Source organism: Pituophis catenifer, unplaced genomic scaffold (assembly GCF_029215685.1).
Source record: "Pituophis catenifer annectens isolate HBS135680 unplaced genomic scaffold, rPitCat1.0.hap2 SCAF_2, whole genome shotgun sequence".
NCBI lineage: Eukaryota > Metazoa > Chordata > Lepidosauria > Squamata > Colubridae > Pituophis > Pituophis catenifer.
Window position 1 is genome coordinate 59,164,602 of NW_027256882.1, and position 13,525 is coordinate 59,178,126.

At 36.2% G+C, this 13,525-nt stretch overlaps 1 protein-coding gene across 3 annotated transcripts in view; it reads left to right on the forward strand.

The window, feature by feature from the left end:
• The first annotated feature begins 4,581 nt into the window (after positions 1 to 4,581).
• CHL1 (cell adhesion molecule L1 like) overlaps positions 4,582 to 13,525 on the forward strand; it is a 105,438-nt gene continuing 96,494 nt past the window's right edge. For all 3 annotated transcript variants that reach the window (XM_070933564.1, XM_070933566.1, XM_070933565.1), the window contains exons 1-2: positions 4,582 to 4,672; positions 11,737 to 11,842. In XM_070933564.1, coding sequence (XP_070789665.1) covers positions 4,582 to 4,672; positions 11,737 to 11,842 — 197 coding nt within the window. The remainder of the gene's footprint in view (positions 4,673 to 11,736; positions 11,843 to 13,525) is intronic.

The following is a 13,525-nucleotide window of genomic DNA, read 5'->3' on the forward strand; positions in this document are numbered from 1 at the left end:
TCTAATACTCTTTCATAGTGAACTCATTCTTCCTCTTCCTTTTCTTCCATTTTCTATTATTCTACTTTCACCTTCATTTACTTCACTTCTTTTCTTCTTTCCCCACATTTTAACACTACTTAAAATGGCCTAACCCACCCTTTCATTAAGTTTATTTATGTATTCTTTATGGTTCTCCTAATATTTTATCATAAACTTTTTTTGCATGAAACTCACCTTTAGCTATTTCATTATCACCATTGTTCCATTTATTGGATTAATATGTGCCCCTCACTTTTCAGTCAGCTATACATAGTAAACTAATACCTTGCATTTTAAAAATCCTAAAGTAAGGACCTTAGGTCCTTCTAACTTTGCATTTGAGAAGACAATTGAAAATTTGCTGTAATGGAGACTATTAAACCATCCAACAGTATATAAAAAGAACATTGTTTCTTAGAATTCTTTACTGTTGTTTTCTATACATCAATTCTTGGCACATGTGGTTATCTTAAATAAGATAAGTATAATTGAGATCTAATGGAATTCCCATAGTTGAGATACATGATGTTTTGGTCTTTACCAATAGATGCAACATGCACTGTGAGTTATGAAGCATTATTCTGCTTTCAAATCCAGCTGGTTGCAAAACTCTATTATTTCTTGACTGGACAGAAGGCCGAGACCTGGAACAAATGAAAACCGAGCATCTACAGTAGACAAATTTAGGTGAGACTGTAGAGGACCAGGGAAGCACATATCCCAGCAAATTTTGAAAAAAGTCAAATGATCTTATTAGCCTTAAAAGAAACATTTTCCAAGCAATTGTAGGGTTATTTAAGGGGCATTTCCACTGTGTGCGTGTATTTTAGATAGGCCAACTTTCCAAAAATGTAATTAAATACAATTTAAAATTTATTACTCTTTCCGCTTCAGACTGTTACAAAATTATCACCCAGCTTTCAGATGACAATTTGAACTATCAGTAAAAGTGAACATTCTCTTTCCCCCTTTGCTTCTATCAAGAATGAAGGCCCTCCTGCTGTCATACCATGTTGCTGCTGTTAAATCACTCTGTTACATGACCTGCTACATTGACCCCTGATGTCAGTCCCGTAACTACTTACTTTCCACTATTCATTCTTACCTTGGAAGAAAGTGCAGGGAAATCATTCCTGTGAACTACTAATAGGTTAACATTTTCTTTGATCTTGTATTGTTCTAAAACTGGTCATCGGTTCTTAGAAATCAAAATAGCATTCGATTGAAGTAAATCTGATTTGAAAGGAGGTATGTTTACTGTGCTTACAAGAGACATAAAATATCTTCTATAGCCTTCTGTGAATAGAAACAGAAAGCTACAAGCCATTTGATAGAACACTATCATTTTCAAGTATGATAAATAGTAAGGCATTGTTGAAACATATTCCTGCAATATATATTTGGGTATAGTTTATCATGTGTTTTTTTGGGGGAAATAGAGGTAGATGATTAGATAGATAGATAGATAGATAGATAGATAGATAGATAGATAGATGATAGATATAGACAGACAGACAGACAGACAGACAGACAGACAGATAGATGATAGAGATAGATAGATAGATGATCGATAGATGATTGATAGATAGATGATCGATCGATCGATAGATAGATAGATAGATAGATAGATAGATAGATAGATAGATGTGTGGTGTGTGTGTGTGTGTGTGTGTGTGTGTGTGTGTGTGTGTGTGAGAGAGAGAGAGAGAGAGAGAGAGAGAGAGAGAGAGAGGGAGGGGTGGAGGGACTATAATGAGACTATGAATGATGGTGTTCAAAGCCTTTGACACCAATGGTGAATTTAGTCCAACAGGTATTAAAACTCATCTATTTGGGAAATTTTATTCTTCTTCTAGAAGAAGTAGAAGAAGAAGAGGAGGAGGAGGAGACAGAACAAAAGGAGAAGGAAAGGTTTAGAGATAAGGTATTCAAGGAACTTGATGTATTGTTATTTAAGCTCTATTTACTAAACTATAGTATTGAATTTCCCATGTGAGCTTTATTAGTAGTACTACTATTACCAGTATACTATAATCAATTTTCTCTGACAATTCAATGTGGTTTTCACTTTATACTCCCCAATGATCAGTTAAGACAGAATAAGAGGTCCAAGATCACCCACTAAGTTCAAAATTTAGGGCTGAATTTGAACCTAGGCTTTCCTAGACCTAGACTCATACCTTAACCATTGTAGCACTATGCCTTCCGGATATTAGGTATGTATCACCATTTTCCAAAGTTGCAGTTGTACTGATATCAGAATATACCACTTTTTTCTTTCTTTTGTATTTTTCATAGTTTTCTGTCATTTTATTAATTCTTATTAAAATTGTTTTTTAAAAAAGAAAAAAATCCTCTGTTTATATGGGAGAATGTGCAATCTAAAATTATATGTGTCAGTATGAATATATCAGCATTGATATAGATAGGAAGAGTGAAAGAGAGAGACAGACAGACTTAAATTCTTTGCAAGAAAAAAAATATCAGTTGTATAGGGATACATGTTAAATTTTCCTTTGGTGTCTTTGTTTAGGTTTGTTTAGGTTTCAAGGATGCTAAAATCTTTTTTAAAGATTTCAGATCAGCAGGAATTGACTCTGGCAACAAGTTCTAAATCTTTTTTTTTTTAATGCATTCTCAATATATATACATATCTCTATGTAAACAAACATTGTTTGTTGGAACCCATCTGGGGGAGGTTGCAAATTCTGATCATGTGACCACAGGATGCTGCAACAGATTGTAAATTCAATCCTGTTGCCCAATGACTGAATTGCAATCACATGACTGTGGGGGAGAAGTAGCAATAATCATAAGGATGAAGACAGGTCATAAATCACTATTTTGTGAGGCACTTGTAACTTTGAACCATCATTAAATGAACATACTGTAAGTTGAAGATTACCTCAGGTTTTCTTTCAAAATGTGTAATGATTAGTCAAAATAATGTACTGTCTTTGTTCGATGCTATAAACTTAGGTTACGACAGAAGAAACAATAATTTAAGACTGTGCACCTTCTATGCTCTTAACTTCTGGCTGCGTAGGCAGAAACTCTAAAGTCCAATGACAGTATAATGAGGATGAGGAACACAGCAACATATACATCAGTACATGGAAAAATTAGAAAATGAAGGGCAGGATGAGGTAGGGGTAGAGCATCTCACTGAATATGGGGTGAGACAACCCTAACACAACAGTTGCTATGTCAGTTGTTTATGATGGATTACATTAGTGATAGAATATAGCAATAGGCTGTGACTTTATGAAGATATCAAGAGCTACCAAAGCCTACCATATTAGCTTTGAGACTGGATGACATTTTTAATGTAACGCTTCCTAAATCTAATCATTTATAGATGTAGTTAATTTGGATTGAAATATTGCTTGAATATGCTCCATCTCCAGTTTAACTTCTATTCATTTTCAGTTTTTATTTAAGAGAGACCAGGGAAAGAAGAGCAACCCTGAATATAAATCGCCATCAAAGCCCCTCTGCTTTAATTCCTGTATTGAGTAAACAAATACACCCCCCCTCCCAAATCTCCATAATTTCTACCCAGTTATAAACCAATGGCCTGTAACACCCTCTGAATAACTGCTGGTCAGCCAGCTGTTTCTCATTGTCTCTCTGGGGTTTTCTAAGTGTCACTTCCTGGCTGACTGCCTCCGCACTGTCAGATATAACTGGAAGATAGCTGGCTTTTCTGAAGTACAAATTACAATCCAGAACATTTCTTCTGAGATAAATGGTCACCTGATTTCCATCAGTGTAGCAGCTGGTTGCCAAACTACTAGTTTCCACCTTGGTCAGTGAGCTGCGGGCAAAATGATATATAGACTTTTGGTTCTTTATTACATTTTATACGTTCCAGCTTCTGTTCTTCCAATGTCTTTTACAATAGCTATAAAAGTAATGGTGTCTTTGTATCAACCTTAAATTATTGACTCTCAGTTTAAGATAACTGTGGTAGACAACATTAACTGTGAATGTGCCTGGAGAGAAAGCACATTTTCTATCCAGAGGTGTTTAATTGTTAATAAAATTCTAAGGCGTGCCTGCCAGAATGTTGGGGGAATAGTAAAATAATTCTAGCCTGTGTTACAAAATAAAATAACTGAACTGCCATGATAAATATCTTATTTTTAAACTGTTTTCACTCTCTACATCTCTATTAAAAAGAAAACAAATAGAAGGTTAGAAGTGTGCCAAATATGTTAGCCATTTTTCCCCCTTGTATACAAGCAGGAAAGTAATTAGATTTGTTTGGGGTAATTGATTTTGTTTTTTTCCCCCTCCCTTTCTGAATATGAGAACAGGAGGCTAAAAGAATACATTACAATCTGTATATTGCTGTGATTTATGCTTCTGCTTATAAATCTTGCCTGTTTCTTCATTTTCTTAATATAATTACAGCTGAACTGTTGCCTTAAGTTTATTTTGGTGACTGTCTCTGCTTCATTTTCAGATTTTGCTCTCCGGGACTGTATTCAGTGTGCAAAACAGGAAGATTGTGAGGCATCTTTCAATCTGTTTGGACTTCATGTTTACAGAAGAGAGATGGAGATGCCATTAGAAACAAAAAGGATTTCTGTGTGCCTGATTCTCTTTGTATTAAATTTGGCAGCAGCTATTGAAATCCCTCTTACTGGTAAGTTATAGCTATTTGCTGAGTGTTCCTCTACTGGTGATTAGATTAGATCTTACAAATGTGTTGTTTCCATTTTGAGCTTTATTTTTTTTTTTCCTAGTGTGGCCTCTTGAGAATTTCTGTGTGACAGAATTGCAAGTTTTGTTTTCTTTCCTTATGATTCATGCAAAAGCATCGAATATATAGCATATAGATAGGTGACTGAAATTCCTTATGAATCAGTCACTAAAGCTGTGATTTTCAAATTTAGACAGGCGTTTCATTTATGTATCATTTGTCTGTGAAGAGAAAGAACTGCAAATAATGGAACAATACAGTTTTTTTAAAGGATTGAAGCAGATATGGGATTGGATTTTCTAAAATAGTAGTGCTTTGTTCACATTACAGATAAAGGATTTTATTTTTCTTTTCAATTATATCATTCATCTCACTTTCTCAATTTTATCTTATTAATGACAGAATATGTAGAAATTCTAGAGCTCTGTTCCATTCCCATCTATTTTTATGTGAAACCCTGCTGTTGCTTGTCATATACTGGATATCTCACAAGTTTCTCTAATGAGAACTTTTGAGATGATTTTTTTCCCCTATAGACTGATGATAAAAATAAGTCTTAATATTTCCTCAGCTTATCCTTCCTTCCTTCCTTCCTTCCTTCCTTCCTTCCTTCCTTCCTTCCTTCCTTCCTTCCTTCCTTCCCTCCCTCCCTCCCTCCCTCCCTCCCTCCTTCCTACATTCTTAATAATTGCATTGTCATTGTCAACCAAAATATGACATACTTCAGATCTGTTGTTATATACAGCCAACACTTATTAATATTTATGCTTATGGTGAAATTGACCCAATCAAAATATCCCAAATCAAGAAGTCAGTGCTGAAGAATAGAAGTTAAAAGTATCTTAGTAAGAAAAAGGTGTCAAAACAATTCTTTTGTGATCCTCATGGTTCCCATCTGTTCTGCTGAGAGAGAACTAATATGCTTAGTTTTCACTAAGCATATTATTGTACTTTTATATGTAGGATGCTTCCCCCCACCCCCAATCTCATATCAGCCAATTTTCTGTCTTAACATTAAGCATCCCATGGTAGCAGGAAACTATTTTGTCTAATTTGACTGTAGACTGCCATTATTAGACAGAGAGGACAAAATGTGAACAAAGAAGAATTATCCCATTGAGAACACTGTTATATGAAAGCTGAAAGTATACAGAAATCTTTTGCTTTGCAATGTGTAGGAGAGCATATGAAGCACCTTGCCTTGAATTGTTAAAGCAGCCATGTCTTTTTTCCAGATTTGTGGACCTTCCAGTTGATACAGCTACTTTAATCATTCATAGAGAGGTGTTTGTTTAGGATTTGCATCCTAAACAATTAGAAAAACAATTTTTTTTGGTGTTGAGTTCGCAGTAAATGAATTACCTTTTTCAGAGCTGGTGGTTGAATTCTCTTATAAATTGCAAATTTGGATTCCAGATCACCCATTATTTAGAATCATCTCCTCAAATTACATGACCTTGCTTTGACCCCATTTTTTCATCTGAATTCTTAATTTCTGTTAATGAAGGTTTTAATGGCTTTAATAAACATGAATCATATTTGGCTATAAACAAGGTAGGCAAGGTCTGGTTCCATTGGCGGTGTAGATGAAGAGGTACCATATGGTGCAGCAAGATACCGCATTCTCTTTGAGCAGTGAGTTTTCCAGTTCACTAGGTTTAAAGACTTTCTAGCCAGTTTTCTAATATTCATTCCTGTAATTTATAACAAAGTGGTAATTCTATTATGGTCAATTACTCTTCAGGGTACAATTTCCATTTTTATAGTTTGGTTATGTGAAGATTCACAACACTTTAATTTCTTCAGCATAATAAAAGAATGTAAATCTATGAAATAGATGATTTGCATAGTTGTGAGTCCATCTATTCTGCTTCTGAGGGTGTATGGTTTTGAATAAAGATGCCACCGTTTGGCCATAGCGGGTGGATTCTATGGAGATATACTAAGTCACATCAAGACTTAGATGTAACATTTCCCATTTTAAAAGTGCGCAAATGTATAATGCATATTTTAAATTTTTAAGCAGTTTAATTCCACTGACAGATTTATTCTCAGTTTCTCTGAGTTATATTACAAATCCAGCGAAAAGACTGTGTAATTTGTAGACAGTCTGAGAGGATTTTGATATATTTGATCTGATTTATACTCATTGCCCAACAGCTTTCATACTTCTGGAAGAATGATCTTTCTTCTTATATATCTTGAAAAAATTCTTGTTTTTTACAAAAATATATTAGTTTAGAAATCTGTACTTAGGGACGTAATCGGTTTTAAAATATGTACTTAAATAATATTTAAATAAAGTAGGGTTTTTTTGGATTCTAAAAATAGATATTCACAAATTAGAGCCGAGAGATGATGGGAAAGGGTTTTTTCCCCCCTCTTTTACTATAGAAATACATACAACAAGGACTTGTATTAGAGGGCATACATGCTTAGTTATGAATAATTTTTGTCTGTATCCAAAAATGCATTACCAGGATTGATCTGAGCCACTAGAAGACTGGCTGAATTTTTTTTCCTCTAGAATTTTAATGTTTATAAAATTGATAGGACATAATAATGGTCTACACCCCTCCCCCAAAGGTCACTTACTGAATGCCCCCCCCCCATAAAGAGCCCATCATCGGAGAGAGGAAGAGGGAGAGGAAGCCCCATCCAAAGTATGGTGGCATTTGGAATTATGATATGGATCATGTGGACATTACAATAATGGGTCCTATGAAACCATGGTATTGAAAACCAAAAAGACCATTGGCTTATTAAAGCTTTAACCATAGAGATCCTCAGTTGAGCTTGAACTCTGACCTCAGAAAGACAAATATAAGGAAGACTTGATAAGTTCCATAGTAATTGGATAAAGCAAGTTCAAATTATAACTTATTTAAAATCAACTTTAAGATTACTGTCCCATGCATCATAGACACCAGAACTTCCCCTGTGAACAGAAGCATAACTGTTTAGACAGCAAAAGCTGATAAAGGGCTCCCCTTCCTACTGTTAGGGTTAGGGTTAGGGTTAGAGTTAAGGTTAGGGTTAGTGTTAGGCTATCCAGAATCAAGGAGAATCCTCAGAATGCAAACTTGTTCCTTAAGGGAAAGTACAACCCTCACTCAGAAAAGGGACAACACCTGAGCCTTGGAGCCAAAACCCCTGGAATCAGCAACAACTCTGCCTTGTCCAAATTCCATTTCAGATCATGTTCTCACATCTGGTCCTTTACAATAAGGAGGCTTACGCTGTCAAAACATTCAAGAAAGGAAACATACAAGTGATTTTCATCAGTACATAGAATGCAGTTAACACCAAACCTTCCTCCAACTCATTGTTTGTGTTCATGTAACATGGGAGACAGAATACAAACTTTGAAACCCCCGAGATAAATCCCAGGAGACCAAACTTAAGTTTCTTCGTATCAACTTCTGTTAGGGCTCAAGTATATAAAAATGGAATAACTGAAAATAACTTTAAAGAAGGATTCAGAAAAACCAGAACAGTTCAGAGTAGAGCAATAAGAATGATCAAGGGACTAGAAAGCTTATTTATTGAACATCGGATATATATATATATATATATATATATATATATATATATATATAGAGAGAGAGAGAGAGAGAGGGAGGGAGGGAGGGAGGGAGGGAGGGAGGGAGGGAGGGAGGGAGGGAGAGAGAGAGAGAGAGAGAGAGAGAGAGAGAGAGAGAGAGAGAGAGAGAGAGAGAGAGTGCAATAAGAATGATCAGAATGATTAGTTGCCCAGAAACTTGTGAATGAGATTTCACAGAACCCAGGGCTGTAGAACAACTAAGTTTACATAGGTAAAACCTGGCTAGAAACAATATGCACATAAAAGCCTACGAAAAAGGAAAAAAGATACATTATACCTTTACAGAGAGGATATTTGAGAAGTGGGTGTGGCTCACCGAAGACGCCTTAAGAGGCAGAAATAGCTATCTGAGTCTCCCAGAGAGCAACACAGAGTTGCAGTTTGTCAGCAGAAAAAAGGCCCAGAAACTTGTGAATGAGATTTCACAGAACCAGGGCTGTAGAACAACTTAGTTTACGTAGGTAAAACCTGGCTAGAAAGAATATGCACATAAAAGCCTACGAAAAAGAAAAAGACACATTGTACCTTTACAGGGAGGATATCTGAGAAGAGGGTGTGGCTCACTGATGACGCCTTAAAAGGCAGAAATAGCTATCTGAGTCTCCCAGAGAGCAACACAGAGTTGCAGTTTGTCAGCAGAAAAAAGGCCCAGAAATTTTTATCTAATGCATGGGTGTCAACCTTGCAGCATCACACTGCTGTCACATGATGTCTTGTGATGTTTTTCCCATTCATGGAGCTGGGGTGGGCGTGGCCTGCACATGATGCCTCCAGCCCACAGGCTGCCAGTTTGACACCCCTGATCTAACGCAAAGGGTATAATTTCCAGAAGCCACATGAATCAATACTGTATTTTGTTTAAATTATTTGATTTAATAGCATGGACAGTCCAAAACATACTGAAATGGTGGATATACATGACCAAAAGAAGGACAAGCTAAATAGCTTGATGTTGGAATCTCTCTCTCTTTCTCTGTGTTTAAAGAATTGCAATAATGCAACACTGATAAAGTTATGGGGAGAAAATGTTGGTTGATGTGGAGTGTATCATACATCAGATCAAAGTTTAAAGCCATAGTACTAAACTCTGAAGTTGATAATTAATGTTCTTTCAGCAGAGAATGTAGTTGCAGTTGAGATATGCAATAAGACTGAATGAAAATGGAAAAGCTAAATGTATTAACCTCACAATTAATGTAAAAATTAATTTCTCAGATTAATGTCTCCATTTTTCTTTTTCTTTTCCTTTTTTCTCAGTTACAAAAGGTTAAGATATAACTCTTGAGCTCATTCCCTTCAGTGAAATTCCTTTTGAATAACACTGCTGGGGAATACTTCTGATCAAGCCCATTCCCTGAATGGAATATATGCAAGATCTCTTAGGAAGCATAGCATATTCATATCTGAAATGGTTGCCAAGAATATCTGTTTTCCAACTTTGTGTCCCTTCCTGAAAGATAATGTGATATCTTATTGTATTATATCTTCTTTTTTTGAATAGCATTGCTGTTATAGTACTTCAGATATTTTGAGCAGCGTATTTATTTCTAATTATTTCTCAGGTTTTATATTCTGTCTCCAAACTAAAAAGTACATAAAAAATCCCATTAAAAATAATGAAGTAAGGCTGCTGCGGACTTCAAATTATAAGGGAACCAACCCTACAAATTCAAATCCTAGATTGCCAGTGGTAATATTGCCATTAATTCTATATTCTACTTTTTTGCTTTATTGTAGAAGCTACAATATGAGAAGTTTAAAATGTCCGACAAAATGGTGGTTGCATTGTATAATAGGGCTACCAGATGTAGGCTGCACAAATCTGGATAACCACTAGATAGAGATTTTAGTATAGTCACTAAAGTCATTTGGGTATTTGCAGTGCTGCCCTAGAAGAACTATTATAAAGACATTTGAGCATGTGCTCATACTTAATAATAGATGATTATTGGAAGGCAGTTGAGATATTATTACAAGATTATCCATGGATATACTATGTTGTTTTTTAGTTTCTCAAAATTCTGGTGTTTACCAAGAAAACTTTTCTGTAGAATTATTTTACCAGAGAATGGAAGTTTAGATAAGTAAACAATGTAGATACTGCAGAGATACCCATCCTTCCATTATTAAACCCTGAACCCCGAGGTTTGCCATACTGGAGCAGGACGGAGCACTGGTGATGGTGGGGGGGGGGGTGTAGAGAGTCAGAAGCTGCAGCGACGGAACACCAGTGATGGGGGGTGTAGGAAGGCTGCAGCAGCATGCCAACAAATGCTGAGGACCAGCTGGTCAGCGTAGGGTGAGCCGTGTATCAGCTGTGCAGCAGGGAGGTGGAGCAATGTGAAGCAAGCGGCCTGCCAGGATTCGGTGCTCCAGCTACTGGTCAACGATCAGCTGTTCCAGCCTGATGATCAGCTGTTCTGGGTCACTGAATGGCCAGGCAGCATCCTACCAGGCAGGCTAACACACAGCTGACAATGGGGCAAAGCCAGTGCCAGTGGAAGGGTGTGAATCACCTAAATAAAATGTGCTGGGAGGCGGATACTCTCAACGCTGACTTTGCATCTTTACATTTTACTGTTTTGCTGTTAGAACTCATTGTGTGCCAGAGTCTGGCTAAATAAAGCCAGTTAGCTTCCAAGCGAGTGGCGTCTTAATACTGGTTTAGGTCTGGAGCTCGGATCCTTGGGATAAGTTCAGATAAGTAAACAATATAGATACTATAGAGATACCTATCCTTCCATTGGAGTTCAAGGCAATATATATAATGACTTCCTGTCATTTTATTTGATAGCAACAACTTTGTCAGTTCAGTTGGGCTGAGATAGAGTGACTGGCCTGAAGTTGCCCAGTGAACAATGAATAAGGTGTCTGACTACAAAGATAGATTTTATCCAGGATAATCTGTCCCCAACCTGATCTTTCAGATCTACAGCATCCACTGCTGTAATTGAGTTCATTCATCATACTGCTATCGGTCCTCTTTTTCTTGTTCTTTCCATCTTTCTTAGCAATATGATTTTCTGAAATGATCTAGGTATTCACATAATGTGCTCAAAATATGCTAATTTAAGCCAGATCATTTGTGCCTCTGGTGGAAACTCAGAATTAATTTGTTTTCTTGGTTATTCATAATGTTTTCAAGAGTCTTCTCCAGAATCAAAGTGTCCCTAGCCTTAATCCCATCTTAACCACTACAGTACCCTCACTCTCCTGTAAAATGATTGCTACTTATCTAATCAAACTTTTGGATCAGTGGAGATATTTTTTACTAGCTGCTCTTTTTCCGGGGGAATTTCCTGTTAAAGTCAGGCTGGTTTTCTCTATGATAAAAAGTCAAGGCATAAGCACATAGGGGTTTCAGGTTTCATTTGTTCAATCATTTTACCTTTGTGTATTTCAGTGCAACAGCTCCCAACAATAACAACACAGCCAACAGATCAGGTTGCTTTTCCTTTTGATGATGAATTTTCAATCAAGTGTGAAGCTAAAGGAAACCCCCAACCAATGTAAGTGTTACTGCACATTTATTTCTCTTTTAGTGCTTTTTTAACCTTTGTTTTTCATTGTTTTCTTTCAAAAAAAGTGTATCTCTCTCCCTCTTGTAATTATTTATTTATATTTATATACAGTCTTTATTTTTATAAATAAAGCAGCAAACATACCTAATACTCCTTCCTCCTCCTAAGACATGCCTCCACAACAAAACCCCTGTGAGATAACTTAGACAGAGAGAGAGTGTGTGACTGGGCCAAAGTCATCCAGCAAGTTTTCATACCTAAAATGGAAATAGAACTCATGGTCTCCCAGTCTCTAGCCTGGTGCTTTAACCATTAGACCAATCAACTACCCTGTATTACTGAATGGCCAATGTTACCTGTCACAAAATCAGCCTAAAAGGCTTTGCTCAGTGTCTTAATTTCATTATCTGTGCTTAACAACATCCATATTAACTTCAGGATTGAAGTGTGTAACAGCATGGCATCCTAATGTAGAATTCTAGTTGCTTGTAACCACTTCCAACCACTTACATTGGAAATGATCAGATTGTAATTAAGTTCCTGTAATCCAAACAATTTTCCATTTTTATCATAGAACATTTTTTCCCACATAGACCTCAAAGTGCAGAAGCAACATAAATTTGGGAAAGGGAAAAACAGTGAGAATCCCATTGTGGCCCATTCAGACCATTCTTAAATGTTCCCCATTCATTTAGGACAATTTTATCAAAACAAGAAGGAACTTGACCTGTCATGAAATGCAAGTCATTACAGGGTGAGATCATGAAATACAGGTCACTTGTTTTATTTATTTATTGGAATATGTCAAACAAAAACGAGAACAAGAATAAGAGAATAAAAATACAATGACAGGGACAATAGGCACATTAGTGCGCTTACCGACCACTTAAGTATGGAGTGAGGTCCATGGAAGTCAATTTGTGACTGAAACTGTGAAAATTTGTAGCTGAGGCAACTGAATCAGGTAGGGCATTCCGGACTTCGACAACTCTATTACAGAAATCATATTTTTTACAGTCAAGTTTAGAACGATTTACATTGAATTTAAAGTGGTTGTTTGCATGCATATTATTGCAATTAAAACAGAAAAAGTCATTTACAGGTAAAGCATTACTACATATAATTTTGTATGCAATACCTAGGTCTGACCACAAGTGATGCAGTTCTACGTTATCCAAACTGAGAATTTCGAGCCTAGTAGCATATGGAATTCTATTGTGTAGAGAAGAGTGCAAGACTTTTCTCGTGAAGTACTTCTGAACTATTGTACTGATGTCAGATATATGATGGGAATTCCAAACAGTTGAACAATACTCTAAAATTGATGTAGCATAAGTTTTATAAACTCTAATTAGCAATACAATGTTTCCAGAAAAAAAAAGCTACACAAAATTAAGTTTATAACTCTTAAAACTTTTTTAGCAACGCTGTTACAGTGAGCTTTGGAGCATAAATCATTACAGGGGTCTCTGAAAAACAGAGAACTTAGTTAGGCAAGGATGAGAATACCTAGATTCTTTGTTCCTTTAGCCTACCATGTGTATAGCTTCAAAGACAGCCCAGTACGTTCTATTTGAGAAAGAACTGATGGATAGTGCAAGACATGATTTACATTATGCAGCTGGCAAATTACATGAAATATGCAACATCTAGGAGATGTATATGTCTTTT